General features: G+C 41.2%; 1 protein-coding gene across 1 annotated transcript in view; it reads right to left on the minus strand.

Moving 5' to 3' along the window:
* Window positions 1-27,401, minus strand: part of SYN2 (synapsin II) — a 211,170-nt gene that overhangs the window by 99,844 nt on the left and 83,925 nt on the right. Inside the window, exons 3-4 of the mRNA XM_054639980.2 lie at window positions 25,273-25,364; window positions 18,817-18,973 (exon numbers count right to left, since the gene is read on the minus strand). Coding sequence (XP_054495955.2) covers window positions 18,817-18,973; window positions 25,273-25,364 — 249 coding nt within the window. The remainder of the gene's footprint in view (window positions 1-18,816; window positions 18,974-25,272; window positions 25,365-27,401) is intronic.

The raw sequence follows: 27,401 nt of genomic DNA on the forward strand, positions 1-27,401 counted from the left end.
CTTAAAATAATATACTATCAACCACAGATAACAGACATGTATCCCTCCAAGTGTGCTCTAATCCAGTAATTCAGCTTGGAAACAGCAGGTAGGAAAAGCAGGATTGAATTTTTGAGGCCAAAGAGAGAAATCAAACTGCCACAGCTGGGGGATGATTTGTCCTTTCCCCTCCTGAGATGCTGCTTCACCTCCATGTCTACAAATCTGGGAATCTCCTGTCAGTCATTTCCCCCCCAAAATGCAACCTGATAAATTCAGCCCCAATTCACACCAAATTTCAGCATTCTAATTGTACATCCAGAAATTGCCATAAATTTATTTTTTATTTTCCGTTTTATTTTCCCTGATTGCTGCTGGGCTATTTATAAAGAAGAATTTCATTTAGGTTTTAATGACCTTTTATCAATTTTTAAGTGGGATTTGGACTATATATTTTTATATTTTCCTTTTCAGCAGCTGAACACCAGTCCTGGGCAGGAGCATCATCTCTTTAGATGATAAATTACTGATTTATCTAATCCAATGTCAAATGTTTACAGACATGGGATGTTTGGGAAATAATAGAAAATATGAACAGAGCCACTGAAGTATTTTACATGGATATCAAAACCCAAAATCATCTAAAAACCCCCCAACTCCTAGAGCTCAGTATTTCACCAGAAGTCATTTTTACATCTTAGGAAAAAAACAAGAAAGTGGAAAAAAGTTCTCAGTTTAGCATGAATTTACTTCTCATTTTCCAGTTTTGCATCTTACTTTCAGTCAGAAAGGGATATCCCCAGGTACATGTGCTTACAGTTTGCAGATTATTCTTTTAAAAGGAAAATGGTTGGGTTTTGTAGCATTTGTTGTAATGTCAGCTCTTTTCTAGTCAGGATAGAATCCTTCCACACCCAGGATTGCTCCTTTAGAACAGAACAGGACAGTGACAGCTGTGCTTTTTCTCCTCTCCAACAAGGTGTGACACAGAGAAGAAATATTCATTAAAAAAATCATTTATTCCCTTTGATTTGTATCAAATCTTTCTGGGGTTTCACCACCCCAAGAGTGGAACTCTAAATTTGACTGCACAGATCGTGCTGTAACCAAGAAAGAGTCACCAAAAATCCCTTTTCTGTCTTCATATAGAGTCAGATGATTCCTTTGCTTAAGTTAACTCCTTAAGAGGAGTTAAATTGTGCTTAATCACATCTCTGCCACCTCTGAGGGGCTGGGGTTTGTTCCTGAGCAGACCACACCAACTTCTCCCTCAAAGATAATCAGATCTGATACTTCAAATTACAATTCCTGCAGATGGTGCTGCCTCTAATTCCAGAAAGCTGCCAATCCCTCTGGCCAGGCTGCAGGATTTGTGGCATTGCCCTTTCCAGTGGGATGTAGGAATTTAGTAGGATTTTAACTGCAGGAATGGCATCTCCCTCTCCTGCTCCCTGTGTGAAATACCAAGCTGTGTTATGTGTCAGGTACATAGAGGCAATCTGTCATTGTGATATGTGTGGAAACCAACCATGGGACAGTTATAAAGATGAATTCTAACAATATCTGAGGAAAGTAAAGCATGGAAAAAGGCCTTTGAACCTATCTTTTGTTCACAATTAGCCTTTAGAAGTCTTAAGTTGATTTAGGAGCATTTGAATTAAAGCATTAAGGGTGTTACTGTTTGACATGAACTTTGTGCTTGTAGCTAAGCCTTAAAGTGTGGGAACTCAGCACATCACTCCCGATGTCCAGAGTTGCCAGGAGAACCCTTGGGGGTCTCAGAAATCCTGGAATGTTGCCAGGAGTGTTTGGTGGCTTGATTTTGATCCATCCACAGAAGTGACAGCAGTTTGAGGACATGAGAATCACTTTAGAGTGAAGGGTGTAAAAGGGACACATTCATAGGGTGAAATATAAACTTTAAGGTTTTTGGTACAGGGGGTTATGGAGACAAGATGGAGGGATCAGGGCGTGTCTCGTCCTTCTTCTTTCTTCTTCTTGTCCTCCATCTCCTGTGGTGATGTTGGCACTTGGGGATTGGTTCATGGTGAAGGTGCACTTGCCAACATGGGTGAAAGGTATTGGGAAATAAAGGTAAATATCATGTACGTAGATTTTAGTATAAAAAGGCACAACCGCCCCGTGGGTGGTCAGAGTGCCCTTGGCTGCCTTGCAGGTCAGACCTCTGCTGGGCAGACAGAAAATTCTGCAGATAAGAAACAATAAACAGTCTGAAGATGGAAAAGCTGAAGGGTCCAGACTCGTCCTTTGAAACGCGTCCACCCAAGAACCGCCCTGCCCGTGTCGGGGCACAGACAGACAGACAGACCTGACATTAAAGAGTTCTGCAATATTCACCTTTTGACATAAAATTTTAGAATATTGCTTGTAGTAAGGATCTTTGAAACTATAGCTTTAGAATATATACAGAGGAAGCATGCTTATCTCAGGCCTTACCAAAACAGTGAAAAGCAGCTTGAGAAAAGAAGATGAACATCAACTCAAGGATTAATAGTTTTGACCAAGGGAAGCTGGACATCAGGGTCATGAGATTTATAGTCCTTGCAATTAAAAGTTGGACCCACATCTGGAGAGCTGGACCTCACCAGATGGGATACTTCTTCCTTCTTTTGGAAACCGGACCACCACCACCTAGAATACACATTTTCTGGGATACATCCTGAGAAAAACTAAATCACAATAGTGTATAGAATTGTGACATAAAAATTGGGACTAGAAACTGCTGATGAGTATAAATTGGAATAGAAACTGCTGAGAAAGCTTATGAGTATCCCTATAAATACCTGTAAGCCTCAACTGTTGGTGTGCAGTGGGAGGGAAAACTTCCCCCACTGTACCCAGCACTGTAATGCTCATACTTTACCAGATTAATTAATAAATTGATTGTGGCTGGAATATTGGCCTAGTCAAGCTTCTCATTTATAACACCTGCTCAGGCAGGAGCCCTGGGCTCTGGGTTTTACTGAGCCTGTTCTGTCAGAGATTTCCCCTTTTTGAGGGTTCAGTTCCTGCCCTCTCTGTAAGCTGAGAACTCCAGGTGCCCGTCTGGTGCTTCATGGGAGCTGAAACAGTACCCAGGTGCTCTGGGCAGTCTGTTACACCCACCCAGAGGAGCTGGCACTCTCCAGGAGCTGAGAAATGGGAAAACTTGGATAAGTGAACATTTCTTCAACCTGGTTCATAAAAAAAATCCACTTTCAGCTGAGATTTAACTCATCTGTGGATGCTCTAAGGGGTGGGCTCGTCTTAAGAGTGAAGAAATTCCATGAAATAAAACAAAATTCCACTTTTCCTCTGTATGTCCAGCTATAAACTTGCCTCCTTCCAAATGCATTAATGAGGATCCGAATTTGTGACTGGAATTCCTGAAGTTCTCCAGTTTTCTGGTGTGATCTCAGTGTTCACAGGGATGGAGGCCTCTGCCATGGGATTTTCCCTTTCCATGCACAAAGGGAAGGTCCCTTTGCCCCACAGTGACCTGCACAGGGCCCCTGCAGGGTCTGCAGGCCTGGAAAGCTGAAAGATGAGCTGGTTTGCATTATGGGCTGCTTATATTACAATTTTAGGGATTTAACAAAGAAAATGACACAAAAAACTAAAAAAAACCAAAAAGCAAAACCAAAAAAACCTGCCCAAAAACAAAACAAAGAAATTTATTTCTTCATCTCTTCAGATGGCACCAGGAAAAAGGACCTGAAGTCCATTTTTAGGCTGAAAATTCCCTTTTTAGACCAAAATATCCATTTTCAGGCTGAGGCTCAGAAATTTGCCTGGTCATTCCATAAAGGTTGGGTTATCTTGTGAGAGTGAGAGATGTTCAAAGTCAGGAAGCACAAAGTGGGGTCCATGGAGGCCAACAAACTGAGACACAAACATCTGAGAGCCCTCAGAGCGAGGAGGAATGGAGCAGCTCTGTGGAAAGGGCTGGGAGAAGACATTTGACACCTGTGGGAGTCAATCAGCTTTGGCCACGATTTTTCACTATATCTGCACTTTAAACACAGTGTCTGTACTGTATTTTAATATTAAATTACTGTCTTTTGGATTTATTATTATTATTATTATTATTATTATTATTATTATTATTATTATTATTATTATTATTATTATTATTATTATTATTACCTGGCAAGCATCTGTGTTACCTTTCTGTGCCCTCCATGTGCTTCTTTGTTGAGATTGTGAAAATTTCCTCCCTTACACTTGAGCAACCCCTGAATGCCTTTCCTGGGGGCTGAGTTCACACAGGTTTGATTCCTCACAGGAGAATGGAGGGGAGCAGACCCTGCCTGCAGCTGACACCCTCCTCTGCCAGCAGGAGCTGACACCCAGCTCTGCACATTGTGTTTCAAGGCTTACAAGCAAATATTGCATTCAAAATAAGCAAATATTGTTTTCACCAAAAGTATGTGCACTTACAGCAATCAAATAGAACCACTGTCAATGTGCTTTTGCTTTGTGTAATTAGTCAAAAAAATTATAAAATAAGTTGTAAAATTAAGTTCTTAGTCTACTGCCTAAAATGTGAGCTAATAGCACCTTGCCATCATCATAACCATGTCATGAAACTAATGCTAAAAAACAAAACAACTCAAAACTCATTTGTAATTTGTACACAGCCCCCAACCAACAACACCCACAGCCCACCCAGGCCTTGACACTGCCACTGGAGGGTGAAACAGCTCCTACAAATCAGTTTGGGCACATGAGCAGAGTGCAGGGGAGATGGGAACGGGAACAGAACTCGGTGCTCCTCCAGTGGTTTCATCAGAGATGAAGAGACAGAGATGGGGGTTTGGTGTTATGGTCGAAAAATCCCAATTTATTGTGCAGTACAACTGCTTATATACTTATTCTGGGAAGACTAGAAATGTTTTACTGCAGGGATTGGGTTCATCATCACAGAAACAAACTCATGCATTTTAAACATCTCTTGCTTGCAGAAGTCTGATGTAATTTTGTTTTTCCTGGTAAACCTCTCTTGTGGTGGTGATTGAAAGTTCCCAGGATGAGGTGAGAGATGGGAATCTTCAATGTTTCATAAGGCTGATAAATATTATATTATATTATATTATATTATATTATATTATATTATATTATATTATATTATATTATATTATATTATATTATATTATATTATATTATATTATATTATATCATATCATATCATATCATATCATATTATAAAAAATATATACTAAAACTATACTAAAAAAAGAAAAAAGAAACATCAGAAAGTTTAAAAATAAAAAACCTGTGACAAACTCAGACACAGCTGGCTGTGATTGGTCACCAAGTAAAACCAATTTACATGAGACCAATCAAAGATGCACCTGTTGGTGAACCATCTCTAGACTACATTCTACAGCCATCAAATAGTTATTATTCACATTTATTTTCTGAGGCTTCTCAGCTTCTCAGGAGAAAAATCCTAGCAAAAGGATTTTTCAGAAAATATGTCAGTGACACCCTCTGACTGAATCTTCTTGCAATCTTGATTTAATCCTCAGAGCTCTGTTTGCTCTTGCCAAGGCACCCTGTTCCCAAACCTCTTGGGCTAACAAGGTCCAAAGTCCATCATGGGTTTTGTGTCCCAATATCCCAGCGGTTTTCCAGCAGGACCCAAAGCCAAAGGCAGCACGGTGGGACTGGGAATGCCAGGATCATTTCCATGGCCCTGCATGAGTTTTGTGCCACAGGGGAGCTGTTCCTGAGGCCTTGCAGGGCTCTCATCTCCCAGCTGAGATCTGGCCCTGGTGCATTTTCCCCTCAGTCCCTGCCCAGCATCAGCAGCGTCTCCCCCTTGCCTTTGGCTGCAGCTGATATTTCCTCCCCTCCTTCCCTTCCTGCTCCCTCCCCACCCTCTGGGTTCTCGCAGCACCTCCTGAGATGGAGCTGCTCAGCCCCTGGGGCTGGGCTGGCCCTTCCCACAGGGATTTGGGCTCTCTGCTCCAGCTATCCGGAATTTCCAAGGGCATTTTCTGGGCTCCAGCTCTTCCCCTGCAGCATGAGAACTGCAATCCGAGAGGCACAGCTCTCCCACTAATCACCATGTAATTAACTGCTGGAATATTTTCACATTCGAATTACAGCTGATGAAATGCAAACCATTAAGAGCTTCTACAGGAAGCAAAAAAAAAAGTCTTAAATAAAAACCTCATGCCCTTGGAAGAGCTGCATGAATTGGCTTACAAATTAGCAGAGTGCATCCATGGGGAAAAAAAAAAGTTTTCTACAACAGTTGGAAAAACAGGATTAAAAAAATCCCAAAGAACCAGAAAATGGTCACAGTCAGAGACATGAAAACATCTCCTGGCTTGCAGGGTTGGGCAAGAAGGCATCTGGCAAGGAGAGACACTTTGGCTGGTGGAAGAGGCACTGACAAAATGTGTAAACAGTGAGGAAGGCGAGATTTAAGGAAGACATGTGGATTAAAATGAAGGAAAACAGCCTATGAGCATACCAGGGTACAGCACAGATCAAGACATGCCTGGTATACAAGAATAAGCTAAAGGTAATCCCATGAGGCCTAGATCCAGAGGCCTCCTGGAGCATTCATTTATTTGGAATGAAAATTTAGAGAAGGAAAAAGTTTGTGGAAGAGAGAGGCTCTGGGGACTCCTTCCTGGGTGCTCTTCCAGCAGTGAGAAAATGCTGAATAAAAAAAGACTTCATTCCACTGTTATGGGAACAGGGAGTTCAGTGTTCTGACCAGGGAAACATTTGTGCTGTTGTTTATTTTGATGGCCTGGTGCTTGAGCACTTCTCAGAAGGGTTTGGGGCTCATGGTGACAGAAGGAGCTTTTCTTCTTTGTGGGGCTTTTTACAGATGAGGTCCAGTTCAAATAGGAGGTTTCCATAAAAATACTGAGTTCAGTGACACTTGTAGAGGAAGGCATCAGTGGTGGGTTTCCAGGGTGGGTTTGAGGGTGGATTTCCAGGGTGGAGATTTCCAAGGTGGATTTCCATGTTGAAATTCAATGGTGGATTTCCAGGGTGGAAATTTCCATGGTGGATTTTCAGGGTGGGTTTCCAGGCTGGATTTCCATGGTGGATATCCAGGGTAGAGATTTCCAGGGTGGAGATTTCCAGGTTGGATTTCCAGGGTGCATTTCCATGGTGGTTTTTCATGGTGGAGATTTCCAGGGTGGAAATTTCCATGGTGGATTTTCAGCGTGTGTTTCCAGGGTGGGTTTCCATGGTGGATATCCAGGGTAGAGATTTCAAGGGTGGAGATTTCTGTGTTGGAATTCCATAGTGGATTTCCATGGTGGATTTCCATGGTGGGTTTCCCTGGTGATTTTCCAGTGTGGATTTCTGTGGTGGGTTTCCAGGGTGGAGATTCCAGGGTGGAGATTTCCAGGGTGGATTTCCATGTTGGAATTCCAGGGTGGAGATTTCCCTGGTGGGTTTCCAGGGTGGGTTTCCAGGGTGGAGATTTCCAGGTTGGATTTCCTGGGTGCATTTTCATGGTGGTTTTCCATGGTGGAGATTTCCAGAGTGGAAATTTCCATGGTGGATTTCCAGGGTGGAGATTTTCATGCTGGGTTTCCAGGGTGGATTTCCATGGTGGATTTCCAGGGTGGAGATTTTCATGCTGGGTTTCCAGGTTGGATTTCCAGGGTGGTTTTCCAGGGTGGAGATTTTCATGCTGGGTTTCCTGGTAGATTACCAGGATGGAGATTTCCATGTTGGAATTCCATAGTGGATTTGCATGGTGGGTTTCCATGGTGGTTTTCCAGGGTGGATTTCCAGTGTGGATTTCTGTGGTGTGTTTCCAGTGTGGAGATTTCCAGGGTGGGTTTCCAGGGTGAGTTTCCTTGGTGGAGATTTCCATGCTGGGTTTCCATGGTAGATTTCCAGAGTGGATTTCCATGGTGCATTTCCATGGTGGATTTCGAGGGTGAGTTTCCAAGGTGGGTTTCCATGTTGGAATTCCATAGTGGGTTTCCAGGGTGGAGAGTTCCATGTTGTGTTTCTAGTGTGGATTTCCAGGGTGGGTTTCCATGGTGAATTTCCAGGATGAAGATTTCCAGGGTGGAGATTTCCATGTTAGAATTCCATAGTGGATTTGCATGGTGGATTTCCCTGGTGGAGATTTCTGGGGTGGAGATTTCCATGTTGGGTTTCCATGGTGGATATCCAGGGTGGAGATTTCCAGGATGGAGATTTCCAGGATGGAGATTTCCAGGATGGAGATTTCCATGTTAGAATTCCATAGTGGATTTCCATGTTGGGTTTCCATGGTGGGTTTCAAGTGTGGATTTCCCTGGTGGAGATTTCTGGGGTGGAGATTTCCATGTTGGGTTTCCATGGTGGATATCCATGGTGGAGATTTCCACGATGGAGATTTCCAGGATGGAGATTTCCAGGATGGAGATTTCTAGGGTGGAGATTTCCATGTTAGAATTCCATAGTGGATTTGCATGGTGGATTTCCCTGGTGGAGATTTCCACGTTGGGTTTCCATGGTGGATATCCAGGATGGAGATTTCTAGGGTGGAGATTTCCAGGATGGAGATTTCTAGGGTGGAGATCTCCAGGATGGAATTCCATGGTGGGTGTCCAGGGTAGATTTCAAGGGTGGGTTTCCAAGGTGGGTTTCCATGTTGGAATTCCATAGTGGGTTTCCATGTAGGAGATTTCCACGGTGGGTTTCCAGGGTGGAGATTTCCATGTTGGGTTTCTATGGTGGATTTCCAGGGTCACTCCTCAGACACCACCAGTCAGCCTCTGCTAGGCCCAGCAGGGAAAGCCAGAGGACTCCTTGGGGATACCCAAACAGAGATTTCACAGCATTTTAAACTGAGCCACCCACTGAAAACACCTCAGAGAGCAGGGGTGGTGCTCACACACCCCAAAAGGAAACCAGGACCCTTTGCATCCATCTCAAAGGGGGCTGGAGCTGAGGGTGGAATGGAATATCCAGGAATGCCAGAGGGGAATGGCAGTGCTGGTGGGAGAGCTGCACTGGAGGAGAGCAGTGGGGATTGGCCTGGTGGAGCCATCACCACAGGAGGGATTTTCCTGGATGGGTGACAGATTCCTGTGTCAGGAAGGGGAATGTCACCCCCCTGATCCTCCTCAGCTCTGAGTCACCACAGGCACGCATTGAAGGAGCAGATATACCCTGGATTTTAACTGAAAAAAATATTTTCTAAGATAATTTAATAGGGTATATAACACACAGGTTTCCTTTGTAATTATATATTAAGATTGCACAAGAAATCAAACTTAATTTCCATAATCTGGCTTTCAGGTGTGGTGTGGATATTTGCCTTAAGCAAGCACAAAAAGAGATTCTGAGTCTCTACTGTAGCAGAACCAGCAGATAATAGAAAGGACTTGAGCCCCAGCTTTACAGTCCTGCTTTGAATATTAACTTCACAGCCTCTGTTTGAAAACAGTTTCTCTCACTAGAAAGTAAGAAACAGCTAAAAAGTCCATTTGAATTTCCTGTCCCTAGAAATGTCCAATGCAATGCAAGTCTGTAATGGATGTCAAGAGTTCCCACTGCTGCTTTTTAGTGCAAAGGAGAACAGGGCAGAGTGGCAACAACCTACTACAAAATTCAGGAATGCAGTCAAAAATTCTATTTTTGCTTTAGATTATCCTGATAGCAGTAAATGCTGGTCAAAGCAAAATACTCCCATACTCAGTTTATATATAAAGCACTTGAGAGTGCATGCAAGGATTGATGAATGCAGAGCTGAGAGAATTACTGGCTGTATGGAACAGAAAAATCATCACCACACTGAGATTTATTTATTATTTAAGGATCTCTGCTTTTTGTTTATTTTTAACCAGGAATTTCAAGTGACCTTACTTATTTTAGGAAAGCAAAATCAGCAAGGAAGGCTGGAATATTCCCTTTCCATTCCAAGACTAGATTAAACTAAACCAGCTCTATAAAGAGGTGCAAAGAGCAAACACTACTAGGTTGAAAGTATTTAGATTTCTAGTTATGCATTTAAACTTATAATTTTATTTATGAATTTTTCTCCAGTCCAATGTTCAAACCTAGTATTAAATTGTCTTTTGACCAAAAAGCTCACAATGTTTTCACCTTCCTTCTGACACAGTTCTGTGAATTTACTTTCAGCTCTTGCATGACAAATCCATCAACATGCTTTGCTCTAAAACAAGGCAAGGAGGACAAAATCTTCACTGATTGACAGACAATTAAAACGGGTTTTATTCAGGTTTTTTTAAGCAGGATTTTCGTTCTTAAGAAAGTTCTGCTTGGAGGAAAAGCACCTGGAGATCCACAGGTCTCTGACTTCACTTGAAATCTGTAAATCCAATACCCTTCTGTAAATCCAAAATTCTATGGATAGAGGCCACAGAACTGGCCACTGGGGCAAATATTTGCTGTTGGGCACATGGAATCTGACACAGACATTGTCACACATCACGTGGGGCTGTCCTGGCCCTGCCACCGTGTCCTGGTGTGCCAGGAGCAGCCCTGCCCTGCCTGGACAGAGGGCAGCCCTGGGCAGGGAGAGGGAGCTCAGCAGCTCCCGGCAGGGACAGGGCAGGAAAAGGGCCCTGCACCCCTCTGGCTGGGACATCAGTCTTGCCAGAGCAGCTGGAAGCAGAAAGTTCAGTGCTGGCCCCAGGTTTGCTCCGGTGGAACACATAGAACTGACTAAAATATCAAATCGGAGTGTCCCTAAATGTCTTCCCTCTCTGAGCTGCATCCAGATTGCAGGGCAGCATTCTGCAGCCTTGACCTTTAAGAAAATCCCCTCTGGCATATAAAAGAGAGCAACAACCAGCCAAATCCTATCCCATTGCTCAGCATTATTGTACAAATCTGGCTTTTGCTAACGAGCACAGGATTTTCTTACAGTGAGATAAACAGTTAGAATTTCTTTTTTTAAACCCAACATGGAATAGCACTGAAAATCTCCCAGATTTACAGCAAATAAGTTTTCAAAATGCCTCTCCTCTTGCACACATTCATTTTGTTTGTGGTTTGCTCTCCAGAAGATGCTTTGACACAAAATTGAATCTCCTATGTCTCCCATTAGCATTGCTTCAATAATTTGTGTCAACAGGAAGCTGGAAGGAACAGAGCTCATCTCTTTTTTTCTGCTCCTCCCTGCAGAGTCCTGACAAATGTCCTGCCAGTGCTCCAATCTGTTGCTCAAGATTTTTCAAGTATAACTGGGAGTGGGAAAAGCACAAGAGAGCAACTTGGAGCAGCAGCACAGAGGAGAAAACAAGGTGGGGAAGAGCACTAGAAAGCCTCAAATAGCAAGAAAGGGCAGATAAAACAGACCTTCCAAGAAAAAACAAGGTAAAAACAGAGAAGTTAAATGTCCAGTTAGAAGGTGAAGACAGATAAGCAGAAAAGCATCTGCACAAGAAATGCAAAGCAGAACACAGCACATGAAGTCAGAGTTGTGTAAGCTTGGCAAGAGGAGCAAACCAAGGAAAATATCAACAAACTTGCAAAGAAGTGTTTGGCTGTCTGCTCCCAAACTGAAGGAAAAGAAACAAACAACAACTGTGAGATTTCCAATACTAGCAGGTCTGAGAAAAAAAGCCATGGCCAGCCTTCCTCCCAAGGGCTGGGGCTGAGCAAGGGGAGAAATTGGGAGAAATTTTGGCACAACTGAGTGTTCTGTGGCACTTCTCCAACATTTAAAAGCTTCATTTAATTGATATATTTCTACAACAATCAATTCCTACAGTGGGGCAGAGTGGGACATCTGAAGATGCTTCAGCACAAATGGGTTCCCCTCTGGAGCTCTGTGTGAAGAGCACCAGGATCCCCCAGCTCTCTCCACACTCTCCCAGGTCTCTCTGGCCAGGCTGGGACAGCTCTGGCCCTTCCTGGCTGCTTCCTCTGTTCCCCCATCCCTGGAGTGCTGGAGCAGAGTGCCAGGAGTGCCCTTTGATGGGGCCAAGCTGCCCAGCACCAGCTCCTGCCCCTGCAGAGCCAGGCTGGCACAGCTCTGCCCCAGCTCAGCTCTCCTGGGCTCCCCACATCCCCCAGGGACCCCCTCCACTCCCTCTGCCCTAAATGCAGACCCTTCCACCAGGCTGGCAGGAGCCAGTGAGGCTCACAGAGCTCCCAAATGAGCCTTGAGCCCCCTCTAAATCAGAGTGAATGTGTGACTGGGCAGCAGCAGATCCCTGAAGCCCCCAGAGCAGCCCTGCACCTCCCAGGAGAACAGATGTGCAGCCAGCTGCAGGGGCTGGGATGCTTTTCCTCTGCTCTGAAGGAACCAGAGCTGCCCTGGTGGAACTGGGCTGGTTTTGGGAGGGTTTTCTTCCCCTTCAGCCATGCACAGCTGCTGTGCACAAGTGCAGCAGCTCTGGGGGCTCTGCAGGCCTGGAAGGTTCAACACTGTCAGAAAGAAGCTGGAAGCACCAGCCCAGCCCCTGTAATGCCTGTAATTGTCATATCACAGCCAGACTGTGAAATAAAAAAGAAAATAGAAATAAAACCCAACCCTTTATTCCATCTACAGCAGCCTTGGACATTGAACCTTGCAGCCCCTGACAATTAAATCAGAGTTTGCCTCTTTGGTGTCACTAAAATCCACCTCCCTGCCTGACTCCACTATCAGCAAGCTGCTGGACACAGTGGGGTGGGCAGGGAATAAACTGGGGTGTTCCAAAGTACTGCACCCCATCGCCAATATTTGCAACTGAAGCTAAAATCCAGCAGGGTTCAACTGAAGGAAATCCTTCAGCATGCAAGATTCACATCAATCTTTACAAGAATCCTGCAAATGGACACATGCAGGAAAAATTAATTTTTTTTTAATTCCAACACAGGATACTGGCAAATTACATTTTGTATTTTTAATACATGTTTTTTGTTGCCTTTTTTAAATATTATTTTTTAATTTAAATGTTATGTTTTCTTTTTGATATTAATAATATTAATATAATATAATAGATAAAAATATAATATAATATAATAGATAAAAATATAATATGATATGATATGATATGATATGATATGATATGATATGATATGATATAATATAATATATTGTATTATTTTAAAAATTTAAAAATATCTTAAGAATTATTATTTTAATTATGAACTGATTTTAAAATATTTTAATAATTAAAATAATGGGATTCACCTAATGCTGCAAGCTCTGATATCATCACCACATTTTGCAGCTCCTTCTGGCCTCCACAATTACTTCACACACCTCCATGGAACCACAGACTCATTTGGGTTGGAAAATCCCTCTAGGATCACCCAGACCAGGAACTAACCGTGACCTTCTAGGTCCACCACTCACCCTTTGTCCTCAAGTTCCACATCCACGTGGAATTTAAATCTCAAATCCCCCCAGGGACAATGACATCATGTACAATGAGAAAGTTTGCATAAAGCTCCTAAGCCTCAGCTAAGGGAAGCCTCCCTTATTTCCTGAATGATGTTTTCTAAAGGAAAACAAATAATTTAAATGATATCAAATATTAACTTTGGATTAACTTTTCCTTTTCATAAATGCTTTACAGCAGGATCTGCACTCCATTAAACAGGAGTAAAACTGTGAGGAGAATTGGGTATCCTATAAGGAGAGTGAACGTTTTTGCCTCACCTTAACTCAGTGTAGCTGTAAATTGAACCAGGTAAAATTCTGGTCTTGTTTGATGGGGTTATTTCATGCCCAAGACAATTTATTTGCAACATGACCCTGCACTGAAACTTTCTAATGTTTTTATAATAATTCTTCAAGGAGGGCACAAACCTTAAAACGGCTCCTCCACAGTTCTGTGTGAGCTCAGCAATAAAGAGCTCAGCCTTTATCTGTAAAAGCCATGCTTTCCCCCAGCTTTCTGACATCCTCACCAGCATTTAAGTGAAATCCATCTCCAGGCAGGGCCATGAATTTTCCATGAGCTAAGTGCTAAGTGTAATCACAGAAGTGAAATAACCTGAGTGCTGTAACAACCCCATGCTCTGTGCAGGTTTCAGAGCACAAACATCTCCCCACACACACTCCTTCCAACATTTCCTTCCACCTGGCTGCTCACAGCCCAGCTTCTCACAGGGCTGTGCCGTGCTCTGGAGTCCTGCTGTGCATTTGCAGGAGCTGTGCATGCCCTGACACCAGGGAATGCAGGCTTTAATTCCTGCTCTCAGGACATCCCTGGCCATCATCCCACCACACACTGTGGCAGTGCTCACAGGGGTCTGAGGGTGAGGAAGAGATGAGGAGCTGACTCCATGTTTCAGAAGGCTTGATTTATTATTTTATGATATATATTATATTAAAACTATGCTAAAAGAATAGAAGAAAGGATTTCATCAGAAGGCTAGCCAAGGATAGAAAAATAAAGAATGATAACAAAGGCTTGTGTCTTGGACAGAGAGTCCGAGCCAGCTGGCTGTGATTGGCCATTGATTAGAAACAACCCCATGAGCCCAATCCCAGATGCACCTGTTGCATTCCACAGCAGCAGATAACCATTGGTTACATTCTGTTCCTGAGGCCTCTCAGCTTCTCAGGAGGAAAAATCCTAAGGAAAGGATTTTTCAGAAATATCATAACCACCACACCCCACCTTTCAATGGTGCACCTCAGATCAAACATAAATTGGTTCACTGCCTATTGGCAAGTGCACAGAAAGCCAGGGTACAAAAGGAGCTTTCCTGCAAAATTAAGGGCAGGCAGCTTGTGACACAGAGTGTGAACCTGCCCTCAGAGCTGAAAGATGTTCTACAGCTGGAGCTGTGTGTCCCTGAAACACCAAACACCTGACATGTGAAGAGCGATAATTTAAAGCCCAAAGACCTTGTACATTGAGTTCTAACTCTCATTTTATCTGAGAGCCCTTTTATGACCAGTCTCACCTCCCTGACTTCCCCTCCTACAGATCTACACTACTCCTACTTTTGCTCTGATACAAGGAAGACTCATTGCCCATGGCTAACTCAATAATTTCCCATCTTTTTAAGGCCCTTTCCACTGCACACTCCCTTTTTCCCCCCTGCTGTTATCAAAGCTGTAATTCCCTTCTGCCACTCCACATTTTACTGCACAAAAGTCAATCTATTTCTCATGAATTAATAAAGATTGTTACTTATGGCTTTTTGTAGTTTTCTGCTTCTCCTTTGTCCATGGGGCTTTTGAACTTGAAATGTTTGCAGAGAGAGCTTCCACAGAAATACCAGCAGAGCACTGGTGTTGACAAAAGGATTGTGCAGGAAGAAATCCCTGCCATGCTCTGAAGAGAGGATTGATTGATGCCAGATCCAAGCATGGCCATGGCCATGGAGGGGCACAGTGGTTTTTACCCTTAATTTTAGCAGGCAGCAGCAGATTGAGGAGTGCATTCCCAGGCATCCACAACAATTTTCAGCAGGGATTTCACCCAGGAGGGAGTGTCTGGTCTGTCTGTCTGTCTGTGCCCGACACGGGCAGGGCGGTTCTTGGGTGGACGCGTTTCAAAGGACGAGTCTGGACCCTTCAGCTTTTCCATCTTCAGATTGTTTATTGTTTCTTATCTACAGAATTTTCTGTCTGCCCAGCAGAGGTCTGACCTGCAAGGCAGCCAAGGGCACTCTGACCACCCACGGGGCGGTCGTGTCTTTTTATACTAAAATCTACATACATGATATTTACCTTTATTTTCCAATGCTTTTCACCCATGTTAGCAAGTGCACCTTCACCATGAACCAATCCCCAAGTGCCAACATCACCACAGGAGATGGAGGACAAGAAGAAGAAAGAAGAAGGACGAGACACGCCCTGATCCCTCCATCTTGTCTCCATAACCCCCCTGTACCAAAAACCTTGAAGTTTATATTTCACCCTATGAATGTGTCCCTTTTACACCCTTCACTCTAAAGTGATTCTCATGTCCTCAAACTGCTGTCACTTCTGTGGATGGATCAAAATCAAGCCACCAAGCACTCTTGGCAACATTCCAGGATTTCTGAGACCCCCAAGGGTTCTCCTGGCATCTCTGGACATCAGGAACGATGTGCTGAGATCCCACAAGGGAGCACACACCAGATTGGTCCAACCAAACAAGGCAGATGATGATGTTGGCAAAACCAGCAGTGCCTGGATTCTGCTGCAACATCTGAGCATCCATGAAGCTGGCTAAATATAGGGATTTTTACCCCTCAGGATATCTATTCTGGAATGGCCTCATAGGAGCAAAGATTATCCTGAGCTGGAAGAGATCCACAATGGGCATTGAAGTCCAACTCCCTACCCCACACAGGACATCTCAAATGTCCCCCCATGGGTCATGAGTTCTTCCATTGTTGTTCTCTCCCAAATCTGATGAGGATTTTGTGCTGCTCTGGGATAAACACAGTGGTCTTTACACCTCCCATCACCACCACCAGCACAAGGCAGGATATTCAAGTTAAAAGGCCAAACAAAGCTCCTGGTGTTTGTACAGAAATTATTTCTGTGCTCACATTAGAAGCTCACACTCCTTACTAGGACTCACCTTGAGGGCAGTGGTAAAGTGATAAAAACACAGATATGGCAGTCTGTAAGGAGGAATTATTCCTTACTTTTTGTTGCATATAAATGCTACTGGCTTTGCCTCCCCACCCAGTGAATCAAAGCACTGGGAAATGCCACACAGCTGGAAAATGGGATGCACTAAAATAATGAATTCAGCAATGTACAGAGTGCACTGAGAAGTTGTAAATGCTCTATCAATTATTTATTCCCCCCCTGCAGGAATTTGCTGCAGCATAAAAGGATAATAAAATGAGCTGCAAGAGGTATATGTTAAAAACTACTGACAATTGTTTGGAGGGATTTTCATAGTAAGTATTAAAAAATTAACATCTTCAAGGCAATAAAAGTATTGTTGTAAAACTTCCCTGCAGTGTGAAAAATATTGACAACTCTTCCTTTCTTACCCAGATACCAGAGGGAAAAATGAAGTTTTGGCTTTTTATGAGAAGTGGGATTTTTTGAAGTTGTTTTAACTGTTGGACAATGGAATTGTAGGAGCAGGGACTGGGCTGTGGATCAGCACCTTTTACAGCACCACATTTTACCTTGTTGCTGCTAATGTTTAGTTCTTCATGAAGCAAAAGAATCACCAAGTTCTGCCTCCATTTCCACAGAACTTGTCAAGAAAAACAGCATTGGCTTCTCCACTGAAACTGGCAAAGATCAGTGGCTCTCCAGGGTGCCTCAGTGCTCCAGGGGTAACTGAAAGGACCCAACCCCTACCACAGAGGCACAGGGTTATGAAAAGGGCTTTCAAATGAGGGAACGAGTCCCTTCAGATGGCCTTGCTAAAGCATAGCCCCAAAAATTTCACAGGAATGAGGAAAACACTGGCTAGAGCCTGTTCAAATTATGTTCAAAACCACAAATATGAGAAATATTCTCAGCTTGCTTTTCCCAGACAAATTGTGAATAAACACTCTTTCCTCACTTGAGGAAGCGTGTTAGCAGGGGGGAGGCATTCCGTTGGATGCCTCACTTATGTCTCTATTTGTACTACAAGGATTTTTGCTCTCTGTCCCCACACTGGCTCTTTGAAAAAAAAAATTATTGAAATATCTCAGTTGGGTTTTTAATCCTTCCACTATTTCACTGCTCAGTGAGGGAAGTTTGATGATCAACGTTCACGAAGAGGAGTGAAACACACAATGCAGCAGCTGAAATGCCAGGCCCAGGAAATTTCCAGGTGCAGTGATTTAGCTTTTATGTTTTAAATCCAGCTTAGGGTTTAGCTTTTCTGTTTTTCAAATCCCGTACTGCATTAGGGTATTCTTTTTTAACTTTAAAAAAAAATTCTTTTTTAACTTTAAAACTCCATACAGAGTGCTGGTTACTGTCTTCAGGTTTTGGTCAGACACAACAATTCCTCTCTATGCCTGGGAATCAAGGACACCTCACTGCCTCAGGCCCCAAAAAGTGTAACCAAAAGTGAGCTGGGGGGAGCAAACTGGGGGTAAATGACTTCATTACTTGCAGCTGGAATGGGAGCATTAACCCCTGATGTGTGAATGGCCAAACTGATCATGGTGGGACAAACTCGTGCCCACTGTTGGGAATGATGAAAGTTTGAAAAGAAAGTCTCACAGATGTGTGTGCTTGGCAGAAAGATTTTTAAATGTAGAGTCTGATGAAGGAATAGAGATGGAAGCAAGTTTTGATATAGAAGAAAAGAATTGCTGAGCCAGTCTGACTGGATAACCAAGGAGGCAAAGGGTGAGTGAGTTAGAAGGGGTTTTATGGCTTAGAGCAAAGGATAAACCCACCCCAAACAAGAAGATGTTTGTACCAAGCAGAAAGAGAGCACAGGCAAACAAGGCAGCAAATGTGGCAAGGAGAAAAAAGGTCTCAGAATTTTCCACTGCAAGAAAACTGAAAAACAACTTCTAGCTTAAACTGTGATGTACTGACTGTTAGTGACTGGAGAACAGTGACATGAACATGGTAATTACAGTAGTTATGATGGGCTATAGATAACAGTTAAGGTAGAGATTGGTTCTGCTGTATGAAGATGCTCAGCAAAGAAAAGTCTGTAATGCACTGGAACCAAACCCAAAGGGTCTGCAGGCCTGCCTGCAGCTGGAGCTGACAGCTGTGGGCACAGCTCTGTCACCCACCACCCTGGGCTGCTGGAACCTCTTGGATGGAATAAACTGCATTTTGGATACAATAAACTGCATTTTGGAGAGCCCCTGGAGTCCCACATCCCTTATTCAGGCTCTTACAGCCCACCTTGGCTGCGGCCGCTGGAAGCTGTGGCTGCCCAAGCTGTGGGTCTTTCATCAATCCCCACTTTATTCTCTGAACCTTTCTGCTCTAGGTCCCCCAAAGGCAGCAGCAGCATCACTCACCACCCAGGGCTTGTCACAGAAGTTGTAGATGGACTCGAGGGAGTTGACGCTGGGCACGCCGGCGTACTGCATGCCGATGATCAGGTTGCGGAAATCCTCGTTCTCCGCCATGCTGTACGAGTGCTGCCGCACCAGCACGAAGTCGGGCCGGAATGACCTGCCAAAAAACATCCACAGTCATGAGAACCCACCAGCAAACTGGTTCTCCTTCCACAGCAAGGTGTGCAGAGGGGGGAAAATGGCTGGTGGGGGAGTAGGGGAGAAGATGCGAACCAACGGGAATTGAAAAAAGTTGGAAAGAGCCATGGTGGTTCCATGAAAAACATTCAAACCAAAGGGAAATGATAAAAGGTGGAAAGAGCCATGATGGCTTTGTGAAAATCACTAAACCAAAGAGAAATGACAAAAGATGGAAAGAGCCATGATGGCTTCATGAAAAACACTCAGACCAAAGGGAAATGATAAAAGGTGGAAAGAACCATGATAAGAAAGGTGGAAAGAGCTTCAAGGAAAACACTAAAGCACAGGGAATTGACAAAAGTTGGAAAGAGCCATGGTGGCTCCATGAAAAACACTAAATCAAAGAGTAATGATTAAAGATGGAAAGAGCCATGGTGGTTTCATGAAAAACAATGAAAAACACTCAAACCAAAGGGAATTGATAAAAGATGGAAAGAGCCATATTATCCTCACGGAAAACACTCAAACCAAAGGGAAAATATGGAAAGAGCCATGATGACTCCATGAAAAACACTCAAACCAAAGGGGAATGATATAAGGTGGAAAGAGCCATGATGGCTTCATGAAAAGCACTTAAACCAAAGGGAGAAAATGGAAAGAGCCCTGATGGCTTTGTGAAAATCACTAAACCAAAGAGAAATGACAAAAGATGGAAAGAGCCATGATGGCTTCATGAAAAACACTCAAACCAAAGGGAAATGATTAAAGATGGAAAGAACCATGATAATAAAGGTGGAAAGAGCTTCAAGGAAAACACTAAAGCACAGGGAATTGACAAAAGTTGGAAAGAGCCATGATCGGCTCCATGAAAACTCTAAATCAAAGGGTAATGGTTAAAGATGGAAAGAGCCATGGTGGTTCCATGAAAAACACTCAAACGAAGGAAATTGATAAAAGGTGGAAAAAGCCATAATGGTTTCATGAAAAACACTCAAACCAAAGGGAAATGATAAAAATTAGAAAGAGCCATGGTGGCTCCATGAAAAACTCTAAACCAAAAAGAAATGACAAAAGGTGGAAAGAGCCATGATCGGCTCCATGAAAAATCTAAATCAAAGGGTAATGGTTAAAGATGGAAAGAGCCATGGTGGTTTCATGAAAAACACTCAAACCAAAGGGAATTGAAAAAAGATGGAAAGAGCCATGATGGCTTCATGAAAAACACTAAATCAAAGGGAAATGATAAAAATTAGAAAGAGTCATGATGGGTTCAAGGAAAACACTAAACCAAAGGGAAATGACAAAAGATGGAAAGAGCCATATTATCCTCATGGAAAACACTCAAACCAAAGGGAAAATATGGAAAGAGCCATGATGACTCCATGAAAAACACTCAGACCAAAGGGGAATGATATAAGGTGGAAAGAGCCATAATGGCTCCAAGAAAAACACTCAAACAAAAGGAAAAAAATGGAAAGAACCATGATAGCTGTGTGAAAAACACTCCAACCAAAGGGAATTGATAAAATATGGAAAGAGCCATGATGGCTCCATGAAAAACACTCAAACCAAAGGGAAAATATGGAAAGAGCCATGATGGCTTTGTGAAAAACACTCAAACCAAAGGGGAAATGACAAAAGGTGGAAAGAGCCATGATCGGCTCCATGAACACACTAAATCAAAGGGTAATGGTTAAAGATGGAAAGAGCCATGATGGTTTCATGAAAAACACTCAAACCAAAGGGAAATGATAAAAATTAGAAAGAGTCATAAAGGGTTCAAGGAAAACACTAAACCAAAGGGAAATGACAAAAGATGGAAAGAGCCATATTATCCTCACGGAAAACACTCAAACCGAAGGGAAAATATGGAAAGAGCCATGATGACTCCATGAAAAACACTCAAACCAAAGGGGAATGATATAAGGTGGAAAGAGCCATGATTGGCTCCATGAAAAGCACTTAAACCAAAGGGAGAAAATGGAAAGAGCCATCTTGGCTTTGTGAAAATCACTAAACCAAAGAGAAATGACAAAAGATGGAAAGAGCCATGATGGTTTCATTAAAAACACTAAACCAAAGGGAATTGATAAAAGATGGAAAGAGCCATCATGGCTCCATGAAAAACACCCAAACCAAAGGGAAAATATGGAAAGAGCCATGATGGCTTTGTGAAAAACACTCCAACCAAAGGGAATTGATAAAAGATGGAAAGAGCCATGATGGCTCCATGAAAAACACTCAAACAAAAGGGAAGTTACAAAAGATGGAAGGAGTCATGATGGCTCCACGAAAATCTTCAACACCCTTTATCTGTTCAGCATCTGCTCAATAATGGGGTTCCATTAAGAGAAGAGAGAAATTATCATGGATTTTATGTTGCTTTCCTGCTGACAGCTAAATCCCATCCATCCTCTAGGCATGTCCTTAGTTTGTCTTCTCCATTTTCTGAGCACTGGCAAGCTAAACTGAAGCAGGCAAAGGCCTCTGCCACAAACTTGGGCTTTTGGGGAACAATTTAATTTATTTTCCCCCACAATTATTGTCAGGCAATAAGGACAGTAAGGGATGAAGCAACCACATTGCTGACAAATGGAATCAGACCATAATGGAGAGAATCACAACTGGACTTTTGATCAAGAGACTTGTCAAAATGAATTTTTTGACTTACAGCCGCATTTCCCCCTTTTCTCTCTGGTACCTGACCAGCATTTCCCCTGGTTCCCTGCCTATCACCCTGCACCTTTGCCAACAATCTGACACCATCCTCACCTTACTCCAACCCTGACATTTTGTTACTGGAGGAGGTTATGGAAAATAGAAAACACAAGCCAACAGGACAGAGCCTCCAGAAGAGGGGCAATTCACTCCCAAATTTGATGGTTGAAAGAGTCTTTTCTGCATTCCAATTTTATAGGGGAAGAAAGCCCAGACTAGCTTGAAGATTTCAAGTTCCTGAGAGAGGTATAACTGCAGGGTAAATTAAATTAGCATAGTAAATTGGTGAAATTATTTACATGCCTTAAATAAATGCAAGCTGTTTGTTGGAGTGAGACACTCTGAAGATTACAAAATCATTCTGAATTCTCAGTCTGGTAGAATGAAAACAACAATACAATTAAAATCCATGTTGAAATTGCTTTAGCAGTTCTGAGATCCCAGCTTGGATGCAGCAGCCCAAGTAGATTAGTTGGATTCTTGAATTTCAAATCACAGAAGTGTTTGGGTTGGAAGGGAGCTTTTAAAGCTCATTTTCTTTTATAGTGGAAGGCATCCATGGACATTTTCCACTGTCCCAGGCTGCTCCAAACCCTGTCCAGCCTGGCCTTGGGCACTGCCAGGGATCCAGGGGCAGCCACAGCTGCTCTGGGCACCCTTTCCCATTGTTTTACCACTGTAAAAAGAAATAAAACCCCAAACCTGCAGGATTTGGCAAAAGCAACATTAAGGGTTTGCTGTTAATAGTCGTCAAAATGGCACTGAAGCTCAATGAGCAAAACTTCTAAAGAAATCCTTGCCTTTAAACAGAATTCCTAAAAAATATCTGCAACACTGCCCTGAGATGTTGTGATCAAAGTTTCAAGAGTTTGGAACATGGAAATCCAATTTACTGGCCCAGCATGAATGGAATACTTAGAGGATTAATGATGCCTTTATTGCTGTTATTAAGGAAGGGATGGGACTATTTTTGGGTTAAGAATGATTTATTATTCAGATAAATATTTTAGTTTTAGAGGTTGTGAGATTTATGAGAGTAAGTAGCTGGTTCTAGTTTAAAAGTAGTTACAAGTTTTTTTGTTTTAAGGTAATATATAACATTTTAACTTAATAGATAGTTGCTATAAGGTTTATTTTGTTTTTCTGACTTATTAGTTTTTATTTAATTTTGTTGTACTGTAGATATTTTTGTTTAGTAGGGTTTTGTTATATTTATATATATATGTTTCTACTATAATTTTAAAACTTTTAGCCTAATCTATACAGACACACGCTTACATCATAAAATCTTCACTATTTTTATTAATACAGTGTTTTACTTACTTGAGGTATATTTTTTTCTTGCAATTATAGAAACATAAGTTTATGGGTTTTTTTGTTTAATGTTTGTGCATTTTATTTCTATATTAATTTAAGCTTTTTCTAAGGTTGTAGGTCAAACTCTTCAGTGTCTGTAGAAGTTTTTGTTTTTCCAATTCCCGCATGCCCTCATTAAAATTGCAGACTCCTCAGTGAAAGAAAGAGGCAACTTTTATTTATTAAAATAAGGGGGATAACACATCCCAGACAGTGCTGTGGTTTCAAATAAAAGAACAGAAAGTGTCCTCTCAAAGACCAATTTAATGAAAGAATTGGGGAATGGAGGGGATGTACTTTTTAAAAATGAAAAATAAAGAAATACAGTTTGCTTTGCAAAAGCTCCTCAAAGGGCTATGACACATTCCCATAATTGTTCTAGTTCCGTAATTAATGCTGGATGGAGTGACTGCATCCTGAAGGAGGCCAGGAGGAAAATTTTAATTGTGGCTCAAGCATCAAGACCCAAAAATCTCAGCATAATGTTACAGAAAAACTAATTTTTCATGGCATGATTTTCATTCACAAAAACCAAACAAGTCAGTGCCTGCTAAATATTTTTTTTCCTCCTAAACTAAACCAAATCAGCAAAATTTTGTCATTGAAGTTTCTATGATTTTGCTAACTAACAATTTGCTCATAAGTCTGTGATACAAGGTGACTTTGGGCCTAAGAATTTGTTATTATTGATGACCAATATCTCCAATTATCACAGGAACAGAGAATTCTCTCCCATCATGCCTGCACCTCCACCAGCCACATCCCCAGGGGTCTCACACCAGATTGAGGGAAAAGGATCAGCTTCAGGCAGCTCCATTTGGGTACACAAATCACACAGAAAACTCTAATATTGTATCTCATTCTCAGCCTTATCTGAGAACACAAAGCTCCTTTTTTCTCTAAAGAACAGCAGCACTTTTACCAAGTTTTCTCACAACCTGAAAATCTTTGGAGATGTTCTTTTCTGGAGGTTCCCAGCCCTCATTTTCTCCTGACATGTTTTGATGGCAACTTGGCCTTGATACTTTTTAAAACATTTTTTTGGAATAGTACAGAAAAGCCACCAGGGAGCAGTGATCAAGATTTCTTGGCTCCAAACTTCCATCATCGGGTAAAAAATTCCACCAACCCTAAGAAAAATCAAATCTCTTACTCTTCTAAGGAAATAATCCTGTGGGTTTGGCACAAGATCATTGTTTTTGTATTAAACTGCAATATTTTTAAAACATGCCAGAGATTAAAGAATTGGAATTTTGAAGCATAAACTTATCTTTAATATTTTTTTCCTGGAGTTTTTTTTTTTTTGCTTTGGTATTTTGGTTTGGTTTTGGTTTTTTGTTTGTTTGCTTGCTTGCTTGCTTACATGAATGAGTAGATATATTCAAATCTTTTATTTGGAGATGTGTTCTGCAAACCATAAAGATCCAGGACATGCTTGTGTATCTCTGCCTTTAAATGCAATTTTTCAGCCAAACAACTGCTACACTTCACTTACACATAAATGCCAAAATAGGAGCAATTCTCACCATTTAAATAAAATATTGGATTATAGTTTTGATAATCACTTTGCCAATATGATAATTTTGCTGATATAAATTTTCTGATACTTCCTCATTTTTTTCCTTTGCCCTGTTTTCTCCCCTCACATTTATGAGGCTGTTGATGTCCTCACTGAATAAAACCAAAAGTTAAATTTACCCTGCCTTCCTTGGCCTCCTCCTTTTTAGACAAAACAGCTCTTGGGAAATGTGAGGTGTTTAAACCAAAATGTTTCAAACAGGCTGAAATATTCCAGGAACTGCCCTGAGAGGGGTGTTTTGACTTGGTCTGCTTCAATAGAAAATATTCCATGTTGGAAATAAATTCTGCTATTCTGGGAAAGTCTGGCAGGCACAAAATCACCAAGTTTGGGTCCTTCTGTAGCAAACATAAAACCCAAATCAATAACCCCCAACTCCCAACCATGTATTCTCTATTCTGGACTTCCTTCCCTTAATAAATCCATTTTCCCCATGATTAAAATGTCAAGATGTGCCCTCCCTGTCACAAAAAGCTTGTCACAAATCAGATATTTTATTTTCTGCTCTCCCTGAGGTGCATCACTCAAAATCCACAAACACAACCCAAGCACTCAGCACCTTTCCCACCCAGCCATGATGCCATTTATTCCTTTTTGCTGATGTTCCACTGAGTTTTGCTTACCTGACCACTTTTGTGCCATTTCGAATGATTTGGATATCAACTGCATAATTGCCATCAGCATGGGCTATCAAGTTGATTTCTGAAAATTCTGCCTGTGAAGAAAAGGCTCCTGTTAGTTCAGCCTGGTTTATTTTACCTTTATTTTCCAACTCCTTTGTTTTCAGCATTAGGGCCTGAAGTGCTGGCAATCTACATTTGAAATAAAATGAGCACCAAGAGGGCATTGATCCAGCGGTATTTGCCACATTTCAAAAGGTTTTAATCCAAAGAGAAATTAAAAAGCAATGTTGTGGAAATGGGTTGTGGGGCAGTAGCAAGTGGATTTACTCCTCCCTGTCTGCACAGAAATGCAGGGATTATATTTTTGCTTTGCACAATGTTGTCAAAGAGATTATTACAGGCTCAACATTGACAGAAAGTTTTGAAGAAAACAGTACAAGAGCAGAATTAAAATAACATTTTCTTCTAGAACTTAGTGTCTCCTCACACTGCTCACCCTTTCGATTTTCTTTATGTGCATTTACTCTTTAGAAGAAAACCTGGCGCTAATGAGCAATTGTCTCACAAAATCCTCAATTAAAGCGACTTTTCCAGAAGTATGGAATTTCGAGGGAGCTGCTCCCACCCTGTGACTCTGCAGGGATTTGAAAGGAAAGGACAGGATGTTTTACATTTATCCCCGGCCTTTCAGCAGCTTAGACTCTCAAGGCACTTCACAACAACATCCCCCAGCAGAAGAGCTGAAATGCAGCCAGCTGTCTCCTGGTGGAGAAATAAAAGTGTCTGTGCTGTCCCAGGCAGCAGCAGCAGCAGCAGAGGATAGAGAGTGCCACAATCCCCCTGAGAAATGGAATTACTGCGAGTATTCCTGGGGGCATTTCACAGCCTGGCTCAGGGGCTCAGGGGCTCAGGGCTGAGCTGCTCTCAGGGCTGGGCTCCCTTCAGCCCCGACACCCGCGCACCTCCCGGGGCCAGCACTGCAGAACCAAAATGGGTTTGTAATGGCAGAGACAAGGAAAATGGGAGAGAACGGGATCCTGGGCGGGCACCGCGAGGGTCAGACCCAGGAATCCACCCCCAGACCGAGCTGCCTCCATGAATGAACCATTCCAGAGGCTGAGGGTGCGGGACAGAAGGGAATGCAGGCAGAGAAAGGCAGGGCCAAAATGAGAAATTAATGTTATAATACAAGAAATACTATCAGAAATGATAAATGCTGTAAAAGAAATGCTATAATAAATAATATAAAAATAAACGCTGTAATAGAAAATATTATAGTATTTACTATATATAAATATATATATAAATATATATATATAAACTCTAAATATAAAATACTATAATATAAATACTATAATAAATACTATAATAAATACTATAAATAATATAAAAATAAACGCTATAATAGAAAATATTATAGTATTTAATACTATATATAAATACTAAATATAAAAATACTATAATATAAAAACTATCACAAATACTATAATAAATACTATAAATAATATAAAAATAAACGCTATATTATAAAAAATATAGTATTTAATACTATATATAAATACTAAATATAAAAATACTATAATATAAAAACTATCACAAATACTATAATAAATACTATAATAAATACTATAAATAATATAAAAATAAATGCTATATTATAAAAAATATAGTATTTAATACTATATATAAATACTAAATATAAAAATACTATAATATAAAAACTATAATAAATACTATAATACATACTATAATAATATAAAGATAAACGCTATAATAGAAAATATTATAGTATTTAATACTATATATAAATACTAAATAGAAAAATACTGTAATATAAAAACTATAATAAATACTATAATAAATACTATAAATAATATAAAAATAAACGCTATAATAGAAAATACTATAGTATTTAATACTATATATAAATACTAAATATAAAAATACTATAAAAACGATAATAAATACTATAATAAATACTATAATAAATACTATAAATAATATAAAAATAAACGCTATAGTAGAAAATATTATAGCATTTAATACTATATATAAATACTAAAATACTGAATAGAAAATACTATAATAAAAAACTATAATAAATACTATAAAAAGAAATACTATAATAA

The sequence above is a fragment of the Agelaius phoeniceus genome, chromosome 11, assembly GCF_051311805.1.
Source record: "Agelaius phoeniceus isolate bAgePho1 chromosome 11, bAgePho1.hap1, whole genome shotgun sequence".
Taxonomy (NCBI): domain Eukaryota; kingdom Metazoa; phylum Chordata; class Aves; order Passeriformes; family Icteridae; genus Agelaius; species Agelaius phoeniceus.